Below are 14,037 nucleotides of genomic sequence, written 5' to 3'. Positions count from 1 at the left end.
AGGTTCCAGACAAATGAGGACCGCAAAATAAAATAAAACATTTCAACTGGAAAACATTGTGACCTCCTCCTTCTTTCATGTGTGTGTTTAGTGAAGTGAAAACCACACACTGTGCTACCAAAGCCAGACAAAATGCACATAAACAGCAAAATGTAACTTATGATATTTTATAGGTGACTTAAATCCAAAGCTAACTGAAAAAAATGCTCAATGTAATGCTCTGACAAGCCTGCCATGTCTGTTGTCTGGAAAAGTAGCAGCATTTTTCCATTCAACATCAATTGCCACTCGGGGGGTGGGGGGGGTGGCGGGGGGGCATCTCTTTTCTCAGGCATGCATTGTTATGCAGCACTGCACATGCTGCAACCAGATCACAGGCCCTGTCTGGGGAAACCCTCAGGTAATGCAGGCACTGAAATCTGGATTTTAGAAGACCAAAGGTCATCTTGATTCGAGCCCTTGTCTTTGCATGGCCTGCTGTGGTGAGGTTTGGGTGTCTGCAAGGGGAGTCAATAGGAGGGACTCGCAGACATAGTCTTCGTCTCCCAGCAGCACACCAGAGAATTCACCTGATGATGCAAGATATAATTTATGAAACTACACAGCAGAGTTAAATGCTCATAATGTCCAAGGTGCTTACAAATAAGATGTGTGGCTTACCTTGTGAGAGTCTCTCATAAATTGGACTCGCACGAAAGACTCTGGAGTCATGGACTGAGCTAGGCCATTTTGCCTCTACATTGCTGATAAGGCAGTCAGCATCACAGATCATCTGAAACATTAAGATGTAACCATTGAGGTCTATTAATTCATGCAAGTCACAGTAACCACAAACCACTCTTACCTGAACATTGATGCTGTGGAAGGATTTTCTGTTAATGAAGTCCCCCTCGTGTTCCCCTGATGGCCGTTTGATTTTGACATGAGTGCAATCCACTGCACCAATGACATTAGGGAAAGCTGTGACAAAAAATAGTGATTATCCAACTCTGATTACAGTACAATTGGAAACTAATATTTGCAAGTTGAAATTTATGTTACCTGCAATCTTGTAGAACTCCTCCTTAATGTATAGGGGTCTTCTGTGGCCAGGGAAGGTTATGAATACATGCACAAGAGACTTCAGCGCCAGACAAACACGTCTTATCGTGCGGCATATGGTTCCTTTATTGAGGTTCTCTGCATCCCCAACAGAATAAAGGAAGCTCCCACTTGCAAAGAACCTCAGTGTAACACAGACCATCTGTGGAACAGTGAGGGCCTGGCTTCGTGCTGTCTGGTGCTGTATTTTTGGCCCCAGCAGCCTACATAAATATCTCAGTCCATCGGCTGAGAATCGATACCTCTCAATGAGATGGTCATCTCCAAAAGCCAATGGGTCCAAGATGTCCCAGAAGACTCTCTCACGCCTAAATGCTCGTCTGATGATTAGGGCATCCTCGTCCAGAACATCCTCCAAAAAAGGGCACGTCATTATGAAGAGGGAACAGGTGAATGGGAATTGGACCTATATATACTGTATTACCCTCGTCACAGACTTAATTGATACCACCTTTGCAACTTTATTGGTGGATATTTTTCTTATGTACGTGTTACGCCCCAGCCGAGGGGAAACCCTTTTGACTTCAAAGTTGACTCAAGAATTGTTACAGGCAAGCTGGAAATTATAATGTAATTATGGAGGGAGACTTCAACCAAGTTAGGGATTTATGCATGGATAAAATATAATAACATGCATTGGACTCTGCATCAATTTGAGGTCCATTTTTTGTCCAAGTTTTTGGCTGCATTTTGTGAATCGTAGTCAGAAGTTTGCTACCTTTTGCAAACCAAGATCTGATATGGTGGTATGGATGGTATGTAAATTGTCTTAATATTCACAATTTAAGATTAGAAACATCGAAAAATACTATATTATCATGGTGTTCTAAGCTCCATTTTATAAATTGAGAGGAGAGTAAAATAACTTTTAATCTTAAACACTTAAACATTAAAATAAAATTGAAGATGTGAATTCAGTTAAATCAAATTCTTACATTTTCCTTTTATTGACTACTTGTTTTAATTAATTCTGATGTGGTTAATATGCTGACCTTTTTCACATTGGTTCAATTAAATTTCCTGGTTGTTTCTTGTAGATGCATTCTATTCCCTGGGAGAGGCTGAACTCAAAGTTACGGATATATATTTTGACACCTACCCCAGTTTACATTTAATTTAGATTGCCCTCGTTTCTTTTGTGTAACATTATTTGAAGTTCAAACCAGCGCTGACTTCAGTGTGTGTCATCATATTTTACTTGTGGTAAAGTGGTAAAACAACTAATTTTTCATAAAAGAGAAATTTGAATTATTATTTTTTTTTAATTCAATTTTATTTATAAAGCACCAAATCACAACAGAAGTTATCTCACAGTTATCTCCCTCTTTTCACAGAGGGCAGGTCTAGCTTATACCCTTATCTTATCAAACAGAAGTGGGTGGCTGTCTGCCTTGACCGGTTGGGTTGAAAGAGAAAGAACTTATAGACAAGAAAGAGAGCGAGAGAGAGAGAGAGAGAGACAGTAGAACAATGTAACTGGGCTGGTCCAAGTTGTAAGCCAACTCTTGAACATAGACAGGTTTCACAGGAGAGGAGCCTGATAGTTGAAGACCCTGCCTCCAATTCAACTTTCTGAGTCTCTAGGAATGACAAAGTAAGTGTGCATTCTGGGAGTGTAGTGTTCTAGTGGTACTGACAAACCAAAAGTTCTTCAAGATATGACGGAGCCTGATCATTAAGGGCTTTGTAGGTAATGAATGAATGAGAGCATGGGTTTACCCAGGCTACTATTTTGCAAAATTGCCTGTTTGTTTTCTTTTTGATTATGGCGTAAAATGTGCAGTCTTGAAGGAAGGAAAATGAAAATGCAAATTGGATGATTCATTATTAATTTAATTTATGAGTCAAATAATACAGCCACATTCTGTTTCTTTCCTCACAGGTCGGCTTTTGCCTCTACAACCACAGCGATGGCAACACAAGAGTTTCTCCAGCAACTTATCTCAAACCCTGACAGACTAAACGATTTAGTGGAGGATGCAAAAGAGACTGCTTTTCAACATGGGGTTGTAATGCGGACACAAGAGACCCCCAATTCATCAGAGGTAGGGGCAACCACAACGATTTTGCTGTATTTTTTAATGAATTCTAAATAGTTTCCAATAGAGGCGGATTTAAAGAGTAGTAACTGCACATCCCTACACCTGCTCATCTATATTCTAATATTTACAATAGTAAACTGGGCCATGGATAGATACTATCTTTCTATAGATACTACTAAGACATGGTCTAAGTCAGGTATGTTTGCTTTGTTTCATACTGTATTTACATTGGTTATCATGTCGTGCCTTCTCTATAAATAATGTATGTTCTAATATACATTCATTCACAAATACTCTCAGGGTGTACACACCTGCTCATCTATATTCTAATAAACTGGGCCATGGATGGATACTATATGTCTATAGATACTACTAAGACATGCAGCCAGTCAGGTATGTTTGCTTTGTTTCATACTGTATTGGTTATCATGTCGTGCCTTCTCTATAAATAATGTATGTTCTAATATATATTCATTCACAAATACTCTCAGGGTTTGGCTGCATTAAAGAAACAAGACTTGCCCATGCAATACACACCTGTTTTATAGCACCCACTGTGTCTGAGGGGAGCAGTTCCTATTATAACAGACTATTGCTGTTCATTCACACTGCTGCTGCTTCTTATATGTAATATATTTAACTATCATGTAAAGTCAAGTCAATTTATTTATAAAGCACTAAAACAGATGTAGACCAAAGTGCTTTACAGAGAGATTCAAGTGTGATTGATGGTTACAATCAAACAAAATTACAAAACATTTTATTATTTTATTCACCATGAACTATTCTTCTGTGCCTCTGTCATTACCTCTGTGTTCCTTGTTGCCAGGGATGGGCAGTATTTCTTATACATGTGTTTAAAATTCGTATTTCAAATACAAAATACTATTTTGTAATTTTTATTTTATTGAGATTATGAAAATGCCTTTGTATTTTGTATCAAAATACTTAAGTGTTGTATTTTCAAAATAAATCATCAATTTGGATTGTTTGTCTTTGAGTTATTGTCACTGATTCATAGTAATCTATTACACCAAGAGAGTAAATGAATATACTTAAGGAACATTTCTCAGGGCAGAGGTTTATATTGGGATGTCTCTAACATGAGGGGTCAGCATATCTAATCTGCTGAATGATTATAGGAGGAGTCTCTTGCTTTCAGATGTTTTTCCAGGTAGTGTAGGAAGGGACAGATGAAAAAGGCTATTAGAGAAAGGTTGTTTAAAAAACTACCTTGGGGAAAGAAGTATTTTGTAGTATTTTGAAAATACAAAAATACAGTATTTTATTTTGAAACATTTTTTGGCTGCTGTATTTTATAGCTTATTTTGATATATTTTTAAGGTGGGTATTTGGTATTTTATTTGGAAATACATTTTGATGTTTATTATCATTATTATTATTAACCTATGAGGTATGATCTCTATTTTAGAGATTTTTTTGACTGTTAATGTTGTAGATACTATATCTATACCGTGTGCTGCTTGTGCCTAAGATGACAATTCACAGCCTTGTGACCAATGGAAAAGAAGTTCTTTAATTCTGTATAGAAGAGACACTGATTTGCACTCTGTGAGGGATTTTTTGTGTCATGAGGGACTCATTGTGTCAGGTGAGCCGTAACAACTTTAAACATCTAAGCCTCAGGCCTTTTGTTACAACAAAAGCAAAATTGACCATCTGTTGACCAAGTAAGGGGTCAGCACATGATATCAGTAGTCTATGAAGAGTTTCTGTCTTTTATTACTTTACGACATCATTTGTTGTCTTATTCAAACTTCCACTGGGAGGTACAGTATAAAAGCTGAAAATGGTTGTTGTGTGGCAGAACGACTGTGTGTCCTTCTCCATGGCAACAGCATGGGTGTGATGTACTAGTGTCTGCAAAAATACCTGCAAAAGTACCTTTGAGGCAAAATCTCAACAGTATACCACTGTGTAACTCGTCATGTTGAACTGAAAAAAATATCTTGATTAATGAATGTACTATGAACCTGTATCTTCTCCATTTGTGTCATCTTTCTTCAGGTCGTAACCCACGCTCCGTTCACACTCTTCCCCACTCCTGTGCCCGAAGCTGCCCTCCTCCAGGCTCTGGCAGTGCAAACTCACTTCAATACCCTTGTGGACAAGATCAGCCGGGACCCAGACTTTCTGGAAGAGACTTTTGCAAGGTTGACATGAATTAGAATATGTTGTTGAATCCTACAGCCACAACACAAACAAACACAAATAAAATGACTGTGTGCCTCTGGATTATGTAGAAGTTGATTTTGACAATTAATTATGCTGCTTTTACCAGCCACAATTTGCATGAAATGAAAAAAATGGTTTAGTTTAGTCTTTACAACTTCAGATGTATAACAGATGATATTTAAAAGTGCAGTCCTTTATTGCAGAAGTCTAACGTTGTGATTATTTGTCTCCTTCCACATCACAGTACAATCCAGGCAGATGACTTTGCAGCAAAGTTATTTAGCATATACAGACAAGTGCAGCAGGAAGGACGGACACAGGTAAGAAACTTGATACGGTGTTAAAAGTGTAGATTACCTGGCTTTGAAACTGTATTTGAACTCTTAAAGGATGATACTGGTGTCATTTCTTATTGTCAACTAATCCAAAACTATAAAAATGTGGTAGTCCATGTCTCAAGTCAATACTTAATGACTTCCATGCCTTGTCTGTGGCTCTCAGCCTCAAGCCTACTGGTTCCTACTGGAGATGTTAATCTTTCACAAAAGGTCAATGTATGTGGGAAAATGTATGTGGGATTGAGGCAAAATAAACACCATAGTAGCAGACATGAAACATTAAATGTAAAAGGCTTGGTAGGTGTTGGAAGGATTGTCACAGTGGAATGTGGGCAAGTGTGATATGTAACTTTTGACATCTTACTTCTAGTCCATTGTGTTGGGTATGAACCGGTCTGACTATATGGTGGACCAGAAGGAAGATGGAACACCTTCCCTGAAGCAAGTAGAGATCAACACTATCGCTGCTGGTGGTTTTGATGTGTCTGACCGTCTGCCTATGGTGCACAGGTATCTGAGGACATTTGGTTTTAATTCATTGGTTAGAAGTTTAACCAAAGAAGTGGTACGTTAATCAAAAGGTCTGGTGTGCCCCTCTCATTTGTCAGGCATGTACTGCAGTCAGTCGGTCTTGTGGAAGAGAGCAAGCGTATCCAGAATACCAACAGGACTGCTGCAATGAGTGCTGCCCTTGCCAAAGCCTGGGAGCTCTATGGCCAACAGAAGTAAGTGTAGCGATGGTAGAGATCTACGTAGTGCATGTCAATGGTTCTCAAACCTAGGACCCCTATACTGATTCAAATTAGACCATGGGATCGTCAGATAAGATTTGTACTTTAATATGTTTTATTAAAGAAACAGTCATACATTGTCATGTACTTATGCATGGAATTAGAATGAAAATTCCCGTTTTTGCTGGGGACCCCTTGGAAATCCTGTAAGGACCCCAGATCCCCACTTTGAGGACCATTGCTGTATGTAACAGAAAATATTTAGAAGTCAGGATGATCTCAGCCATTAGTTGCAGTTTTTGCTTGATTACATAGAGTATTAGAAACATGCAACACTACAATTTTGCTCTGTTTCTTGTAATACACGTTTATAGAAATATGGTGCAACACCACCCTGGAACTTCCACAGGTTCTTTTATTAGTACAGAGAAGAAAAGAAGAAAAAAAAAGAGCAGAGATGTGAATTTCTAGTTACAACCACTAAGTTTATTTACACAGATTTAATTTCAGACTCAAATTTGGGACAGGTTAAAATTTAGGATTTATTACCAAAATATATTTATGATTCACTAAATAGATGCCACTACAGGAAGATGATTACCAGTGCAAGAGGGAGTGAGGGGAAAGGGGCGGGGGGGAAGTAGTAGTTACGGGAAGAAGCACCGCAAAACAAAAAAGGCACACAGTTAGAGGACACGGCAAGAAAGATAGGTTCATAATTTGTCATTTGTCTTAAAACAATAGATAAGTTGCCATTTGAACACTGAAACTATTTTTGTGCAATGGAAACAAACTAGACAAAAAATATCAGCAGATGAGAACATTGGTAGACATTGATTTCTACTGTTTGAGGTGTGAATGTAATGCTTTAATTAAAGCATCTTGTTGTAGCCTCTTCTTATGCAATGGTTTCATTGGAACTGAGTGGAGAATTGGCGCCACCCAGTGTTTATATTGATGAGCCCAAAGCCAAATATTCAGATAACAGTAGTTAACGGAAAGGCACATTAATTCACATTTTTACAGCTAGTTTTCTAGATATTGTTTGTGCTATATTTGGATGGAAGCTTGATCAGTAACAAAAGAGATAATTTTGTATTAAAAGTATTTATTTTTATTTATTTATTTATTTTTTACAGATTTTGTGAATTGTGGATTTTGTCACTTGCATGACTGGGAGGAATGATTGCAGCAAGCAACATATTTTTCAGTGTTCATAAGGGCACATTACTATTGTTTTTTTTAACAGACTTGAAATATTGTGAACCTATCCTTTAGGGCTATCATTTTATTATTTTGTCTAAGACATGGATAGAGATGCTTTGTTTAACTGTATTTTATCTTTATCATGCAATAATAAATGACAAACCACTAACAAACTTGATGGTCTTTCTGCAGGGCAGTAATTATGTTTCTGGTTGAGGAATTCCAGATTAACAAATTCAATCATCGTTGCATTGAGAAAGAGCTTTGGAAAAGGTAAGGATGACATATTTTAAAGATAAGTGTGGCTATGATGACTTCTTTCTTATTCTGTTAACTGGTTCTGGTAGATTCCAGAATCTAACACAAGTGTCAATGCGGCCTTAGCCAGGGTCCAAATCAGTCCCGTTCCTATTGGTTTGTTGCTAACCCTAACCCTAACCATTCACAAGTATACAAGAAATGCTGTTTGAGTTACAAGGACTACTATGCTATCTCCTGCCTATCAGTGAGTAAGAATGAATATCTTCTTCCAGTGTCTCTTGTCACCAGATCAAATAATAATAATAATAACAACGTGATAACTTATTCTTATAAGTGGAATCAGTATGTGTTCAAGAGGTCTCTTCTCCTCCCAAAAGAGGCTTTGTAGAAAATGTACTTGATCCATTGGATGAGCAATGATAAGTTTCTGTTTTTCAATATCAGAATGATCTATTTATGGTAGTTTTATTCAGCACAAAGAGGAAATTACAAAATCTCAAAAGAGTACAGATATGGCCAAAATGATACCCTTGCATTTTATTATAATGACAATAATTTGCTTTGAACAGTGTTGAAGTTACATTGTATTTTATTATCAATGCGTGTCTATATTTGGTTTGTAATGGAACAAAACAAAAAAAAAGTTGTGAAAATGCCTGACTTCATGTTGATTCTACAAATACTTTCTAAAATAGCCTGGAGAAAATTATTGGTACCCTTTAGAAGTTGTCAAAAATTATTGATTTGTAGTGACACTTTAAACAGGCTAGAGAGTTTTCATTAGTATCTTATAATGCATATGCAGCCAGTTTAAAAGAAGAAAATGACCCACTATGCTGTTTTGAGCTCCTGTGTGCATCATACTGCATATTGAAAGCAAAGGAAAACTGGAAAACATTATAAAAAAGGTAAAAACTAAGCATGGTCATCCGAAAGGTCACAAGGCCATCTCCAAAGACTGTGTTCCTGTGAGCACAGTTGCAGATATTATTAGGAAGTTTAAGGATCATGGAGATGCAGCCAAAATATGTGGATGTGGTCATGAGAGGAAAATAGGCCCGAAATTCAAGGAGAATTCAGAGGGATTGTTCGACTGATCAAGAAAGAACCAAGGAAAATTTCAGTACAGGTCCAAGGTGATCTTCAAGTTCATGATAGAATAGTTTCAAGCCACACCATTCGTCACTGTCTGAATGAAAATGGGCTTGATGTTAGAAGACCCAGAAAGACCCCACACAAAAAAGCAAGACTGGACTTTGCCAAAGTGCATGCTGACAATCAGATGAAACAGATTAATCAAATAAGACTTGGTGTTACAATCCTGAAGATTCATCACTTTACCTGCCAGCATGGAGTTGTTCTTGGGTATCACCACCAGATGGAGCCACCATTGTGATACACACATGGACACACATCATTAGTTGTGTAAAACAAAATTTGCTTAAGAAGAGTGAGCCAAACTACCAGTGGAGACATGTAGAAACCTTATTACACATTAGCTGTACTACAAAATATAAAGTTAACAGTATTTTTGGTCACTCCATTTTAATTTGTTTTAGTGTATTGAATAATATATTAAGTTGTATATCAAAAGTAAAGTTTTTGTTATATTCAGTATGAAATTACGAATGATGGATACAAATATACTTGTGTCAGTGTCAACTTAATACAAAGAAAATATTGGGGTTTTTTGTCTAGTACTAAGCGAAAAATCTGTTTAAAAAACGAAGAAATAGAGAAAACAACTCACAAATGTTTGTCCTATCAGAAGTCTACACTATATATATCATCAATTCAAAGCATTTCCTTGGTCCTATGTAAGCATAGCAGAAAAAATTCTAAGAACGCATGAATCTTGGGTCAAATGTGCAAAGATCCTGTTTTCGGAGAATTTATGCCGGTGCATCTTCAGTAAACAACGGCTCTAACTGACAAAGCGAAAACCTATACATCACACAGCAGTACTTAAGCAACACTCTCAACAACATTAACCACAGCATCACACATTATATGAAGGTTTCAGATCTCAAGTGGTTTCCCATTCTGTGAAGTAGAGCAAGCATCTTCCAGAAATAGTGGATGTTTAAGTTTCATTGTGCAGAATGATGTATGTATTTTTAACATTAACTTTGTGTCTTCGTGGTTGCAGGAATATTCCTGTTATCCGCAGGAGGTTTGAGGAGGTGTCCAGAGGAGGATCTCTTGATGGTGACAAAAAACTATTTATGTGAGTTTGCATTTAAGTTTTATAGTTGGGAAACACGTAAACAATTAAAACTACACATGCTGTGTAGTTGAATGTCATGCATTTGATTATATTCAGAACTTGATCAAAGGAATGGTTTGACGCCTGTTTGTAAGATGACACCACTTTCATGTCTGTATGTTAAATATGAAATCAAAACCAGCAGATGGTTAGCTTAGCTTAACCAAATTCTAAACACTATAACTTTTGTTTTGCTGTAACTATTTCTTTGCTGAGATGTAACATGTTAATTTGTAAGCTTTAGAAGTGACGGAATCAGTATTAAAATGGGTGATAATATAGTGATTTAGTGCATTTCCCAAAACGTGGAACAATTTCTTGAACCGTCAGTTGTTAGAAACATTTTATTGTGTGACTGGTTTGGCCCCTTAGTTTGTTCAGAGCAAGAGACATGTCAGTTCCTTTAATTGTGTTGAAGACATTTCTGGTAGGTCTTAACACTGTTAAACTGTTACTCTACAGAGACGGGTTGGAGGTAGCTGTTGTGTACTATCGCTTTGGCTACATGCCAAACAACTACACTGAACAGGTAAGATATGAATGTGAATATTCCCTAATACTTATGCTACCTTGAAGCTGCATTAACTTGTTTTTTGGAAACTTGAGACCGAAACAAGCCAGAAACATTCACATATTATCACCCTATGAAGCAAATGAGTCATTTCTAACACAGAATTCATGTATATATGCAGAGTTGGGAGACCCGACTTCTGATGGAGCGTTCTCTGGCTGTGAAATGTCCGGATGTCGGCACTCAACTGGCTGGAACCAAAAAGGTCCAGCAGGTGGTCGCCAGACCTGGAGTTCTGGAGAAGTTCTTCCCCGACCAGCCCGACGTGGTGGAGCAGATAAGAGCGACTTTCGCTGGCCTCTACAGTCTAGACATGGTGAGAGAATGACTGCGTTACATTTTTTTCTTGCAGAGACAAACAGGTCATACGTGCTTCTTACCAGAATGCACTGATCCTCGAAGATTGATGATGACTGAAACACTATTTTCATAATTAAAAAAACTGCAAAGAGATGTGAGGATGAAGGAATTATGTCACCACTCACTTCAGCATCATTTTTAGGAGATGACAATTACTCATGACAGTCAGCATCTCAGATGTCCTGTAAATGTGTTATGTAGCAATAAGTTTTAGAGTTTTAACCTTTAAAACCTGTTTTAAAGGTATTTACATTTTATGACACATTACTGCCACCAACTGTTGATTTGTGGAATAGGATGAACTTTTCAGCAGAAATGTGTATTGCAAAACAGGAAAAACAGGAAAAACAGGAAAAACATAAAAACATCGCTCCATAATGCCAGCAGTGTCCAGAAACCTCACAGGGTACTTTTGACTTTGGTAAAAATTGAAGGAAAAGACATAATGCTACAATGTTATGTTCGGCATATTTTCTATAGACTCTTAAAAATAGTACATCAATCAAATATGCTGTCTGACATGAGACACAAGAGTAAGAAATGCTGTAGCTGTTCTGTCTCTGGTATGTTGCCAAAAAAAGGAGTAGTTTCAAGTTTTCCTTTCTTTGGGCTCCAGGGTCCAGAAGGAGACCGGACAGTGGCCATGGCTTTGGCGGACCCGGAAAAGTTTGTCCTGAAGCCTCAGAGAGAAGGAGGAGGTAAGGTGACATCAGCATACCACCAGAAAAAGCTAGCACATGATGTGAGCTGGTATTCTCTTAGGTGTTCTTTAAGATGTCCATTTGGTGGTATTCCCACAGGTATCATTGCAAAAAAAAAATAACACTACACATGACCTCACATACTGTATCTGTATTCTTTAGGGAACAATTATTTTGGAGACGATATTATCAGAGTACTACAGGAGGTTAAAACTGATAAAAGGAGAGCTGCTTATATTCTAATGGACAAGATCCGACCCAGAACAGAGCCAAACATCCTGCTGAGGAAACAGCTTCCAATCACACTCGCCTCTGTTTGTTATGAAATCGGAGGTTTCGGAGCCTATGTGAGGTATAGTACACACAGAGACTTACAACATCAATGAGGCATGAATGACACACCAAAAAAGAATCATATAAAGGCACTGACATCTTGATAATCATATGAAATGTGTGTCTTTATACAGGCAAGGTGGAGAAATGGTTCTCAATGAGGTTTGCGGCTACACTTTGAGGACTAAGAACATTGAAAACAATGATGGGGGGGTAACTGCAGGAGTCACTGTGTATGACAGTGCATTTGTCATCTGAGCAGTCCCTGACTCGTGTGATTCACAAGGCCTCAAAACGAGCTGTGGAGCACCATCAACCCGAAGGCGGGAAACACAAAGTAAAACAAATTCACAGAATTTAGTTTTATGATTTCATTTGACAGTATGAGGGGGAAGATAGTGCCTTAACAAATATATTTATTTGTAGTTATAGTGTTGTTTTCATTCATGAACAAAAATCATGTTTAATCAATAAGCAGAAAGCCGCAGTTTGCCTGACTTGACACTAGATGGCAGTGAAACCAAAGGCATTTTCACACATGAACTAATCACATAACAGGAGATCTGCAGGGTTCAAGCCAGGCAAACAAGGCAACAGAGTTCATGTGAGATAAGCCACATGCAAAAACATTGAGATTCAACAGTGCAGGAAGGACACATCAGAGCCACTGATTCCCGTATACCTCACAAATGCACTATTTACATACCAATGCAACAATAGTTTCATCTTGATTTTAAATGTTTCCTTAATTTTAATATAATTATTCTTAAAGATTTTCCACATGCAGTGAACAAAAATGATTTCAACTGTAAAGGCAAATCAAATCTTGATATAAAATCATTAGTAATACATTTTCTATGACCTACTGTATATGATGCAACCCAATGGAGAAAATTATTTTTATCTTTATCTAGACAAAAGCAATTGGACACTTGATTGATGCTCCCTAAGAAAAAAGGGAGCAGAAATGTTACTTGAGATGCCAGGTTTCAACAAGATGTTGAAATCTGGCAACTGTACTTAATAAATATTATTGGTAGCTTCAGCTTCTCTTGTTTTTATGTTTTTTACAATGATGTGCATACATACTGTAACTTTGTCTTGATCCCAGTGTTAGCAGGTAAGGGATCTCTGAGTGTGTATTTATGTATGAATATGAATGAATAACAACTACACTAAAATGAAGATTCAAAGCAATACAACGTAGTCTAAACATTACAATCATTTCAAAATAAAGTCTTCCTGTTATTTGTATTCACATCCTGTTTTTATTTCTTCCTCAGCATTAGAAATATTTGCTGCTGACTGGAGAGTGTGACACATTCCAGAATGTGTTTGGGGGGGTCATCAAACAGAGACAAGGGTCATTGCCAGTGAGGCCTGTCAGCAACACAGCATCTCCCACAGGAAACACTCCAGCTGAAGAAAAACACCTCTGCATTCTGTTTTCCCTGTGAGAGGCTGAATTCAAGGTTACGGATATGATTTTTGGCACCTACCCCAGTTTACATTTAATCTGGATTGCCTCCATTTTTTTTCTGTTTGTGGTGTCAAATAATAATAAGTTCAAACCAGTACCGACTACAGCGTCTGTCATCATGTTTTTTTTCTACTAGCATTTATCTTCCCACATGATTGTTTACAACAGTTTGTAGCATTAAATCATTTGCCAGTGTCAAACGAGGACAGCAGTGTTGGCATCTAACAGCCTGCTGATGGATTGAAGTATGCTCCTCCTGATCTTGTTTTACATTTGATCAGTTTCACATGATCCTGTTAGGAAAACAGTTCGGCACCAATGAAACGGCACCGGCAGTATTATGTTTGTTATGTTTTATCTTTAAATCCCAATACGCAGCTTGAACTGCTTACAATCCAGCTCCAGACCAAACATTTGCGGTGTAATAAGCCAGTTACACAAGCATTGGCCC

At 37.7% G+C, this 14,037-nt stretch overlaps 1 protein-coding gene and 1 pseudogene across 1 annotated transcript; one reads left to right on the top strand and one right to left on the bottom strand.

The window, feature by feature from the left end:
* Window positions 1–277: 277 nt before the first annotated feature.
* Window positions 278–1,474, bottom strand: LOC128357102 (putative nuclease HARBI1; annotated as a pseudogene).
* A 1,537-nt stretch (window positions 1,475–3,011) lies between these two features.
* On the top strand, window positions 3,012–12,364 carry LOC128357509 (glutathione synthetase-like). The gene is made up of 12 exons (XM_053317871.1): window positions 3,012–3,146; window positions 5,172–5,317; window positions 5,584–5,659; window positions 6,048–6,187; window positions 6,286–6,402; window positions 7,807–7,887; window positions 10,025–10,102; window positions 10,604–10,670; window positions 10,834–11,028; window positions 11,689–11,770; window positions 11,936–12,125; window positions 12,241–12,364. Exons 1-12 carry the CDS (start codon window positions 3,012–3,014, stop codon window positions 12,362–12,364), a joined length of 1,431 nt encoding a protein of 476 aa, XP_053173846.1.
* Window positions 12,365–14,037: the final 1,673 nt, after the last annotated feature.

Source organism: Scomber japonicus, chromosome 4, assembly GCF_027409825.1.
Source record: "Scomber japonicus isolate fScoJap1 chromosome 4, fScoJap1.pri, whole genome shotgun sequence".
In the NCBI taxonomy this organism is placed as follows: Eukaryota; Metazoa; Chordata; class Actinopteri; order Scombriformes; family Scombridae; genus Scomber; species Scomber japonicus.
This window is presented reverse-complemented; position numbering and strand designations above follow the sequence as displayed.

Coding starts and splice junctions, on each gene's coding strand:
- LOC128357509 (XM_053317871.1), top strand. CDS start 3,012: ATGGCAACACAAGAGTTTCTCCAGCAACTTATCTCAAACCCTGACAGA. Junction 3,147..5,171: donor AGACCCCCAATTCATCAGAG/GTAGGGGCAACC, acceptor ATCTTTCTTCAG/GTCGTAACCCACGCTCCGTT. Junction 12,126..12,240: donor GGTTTCGGAGCCTATGTGAG/GTATAGTACACA, acceptor GTCTTTATACAG/GCAAGGTGGAGAAATGGTTC.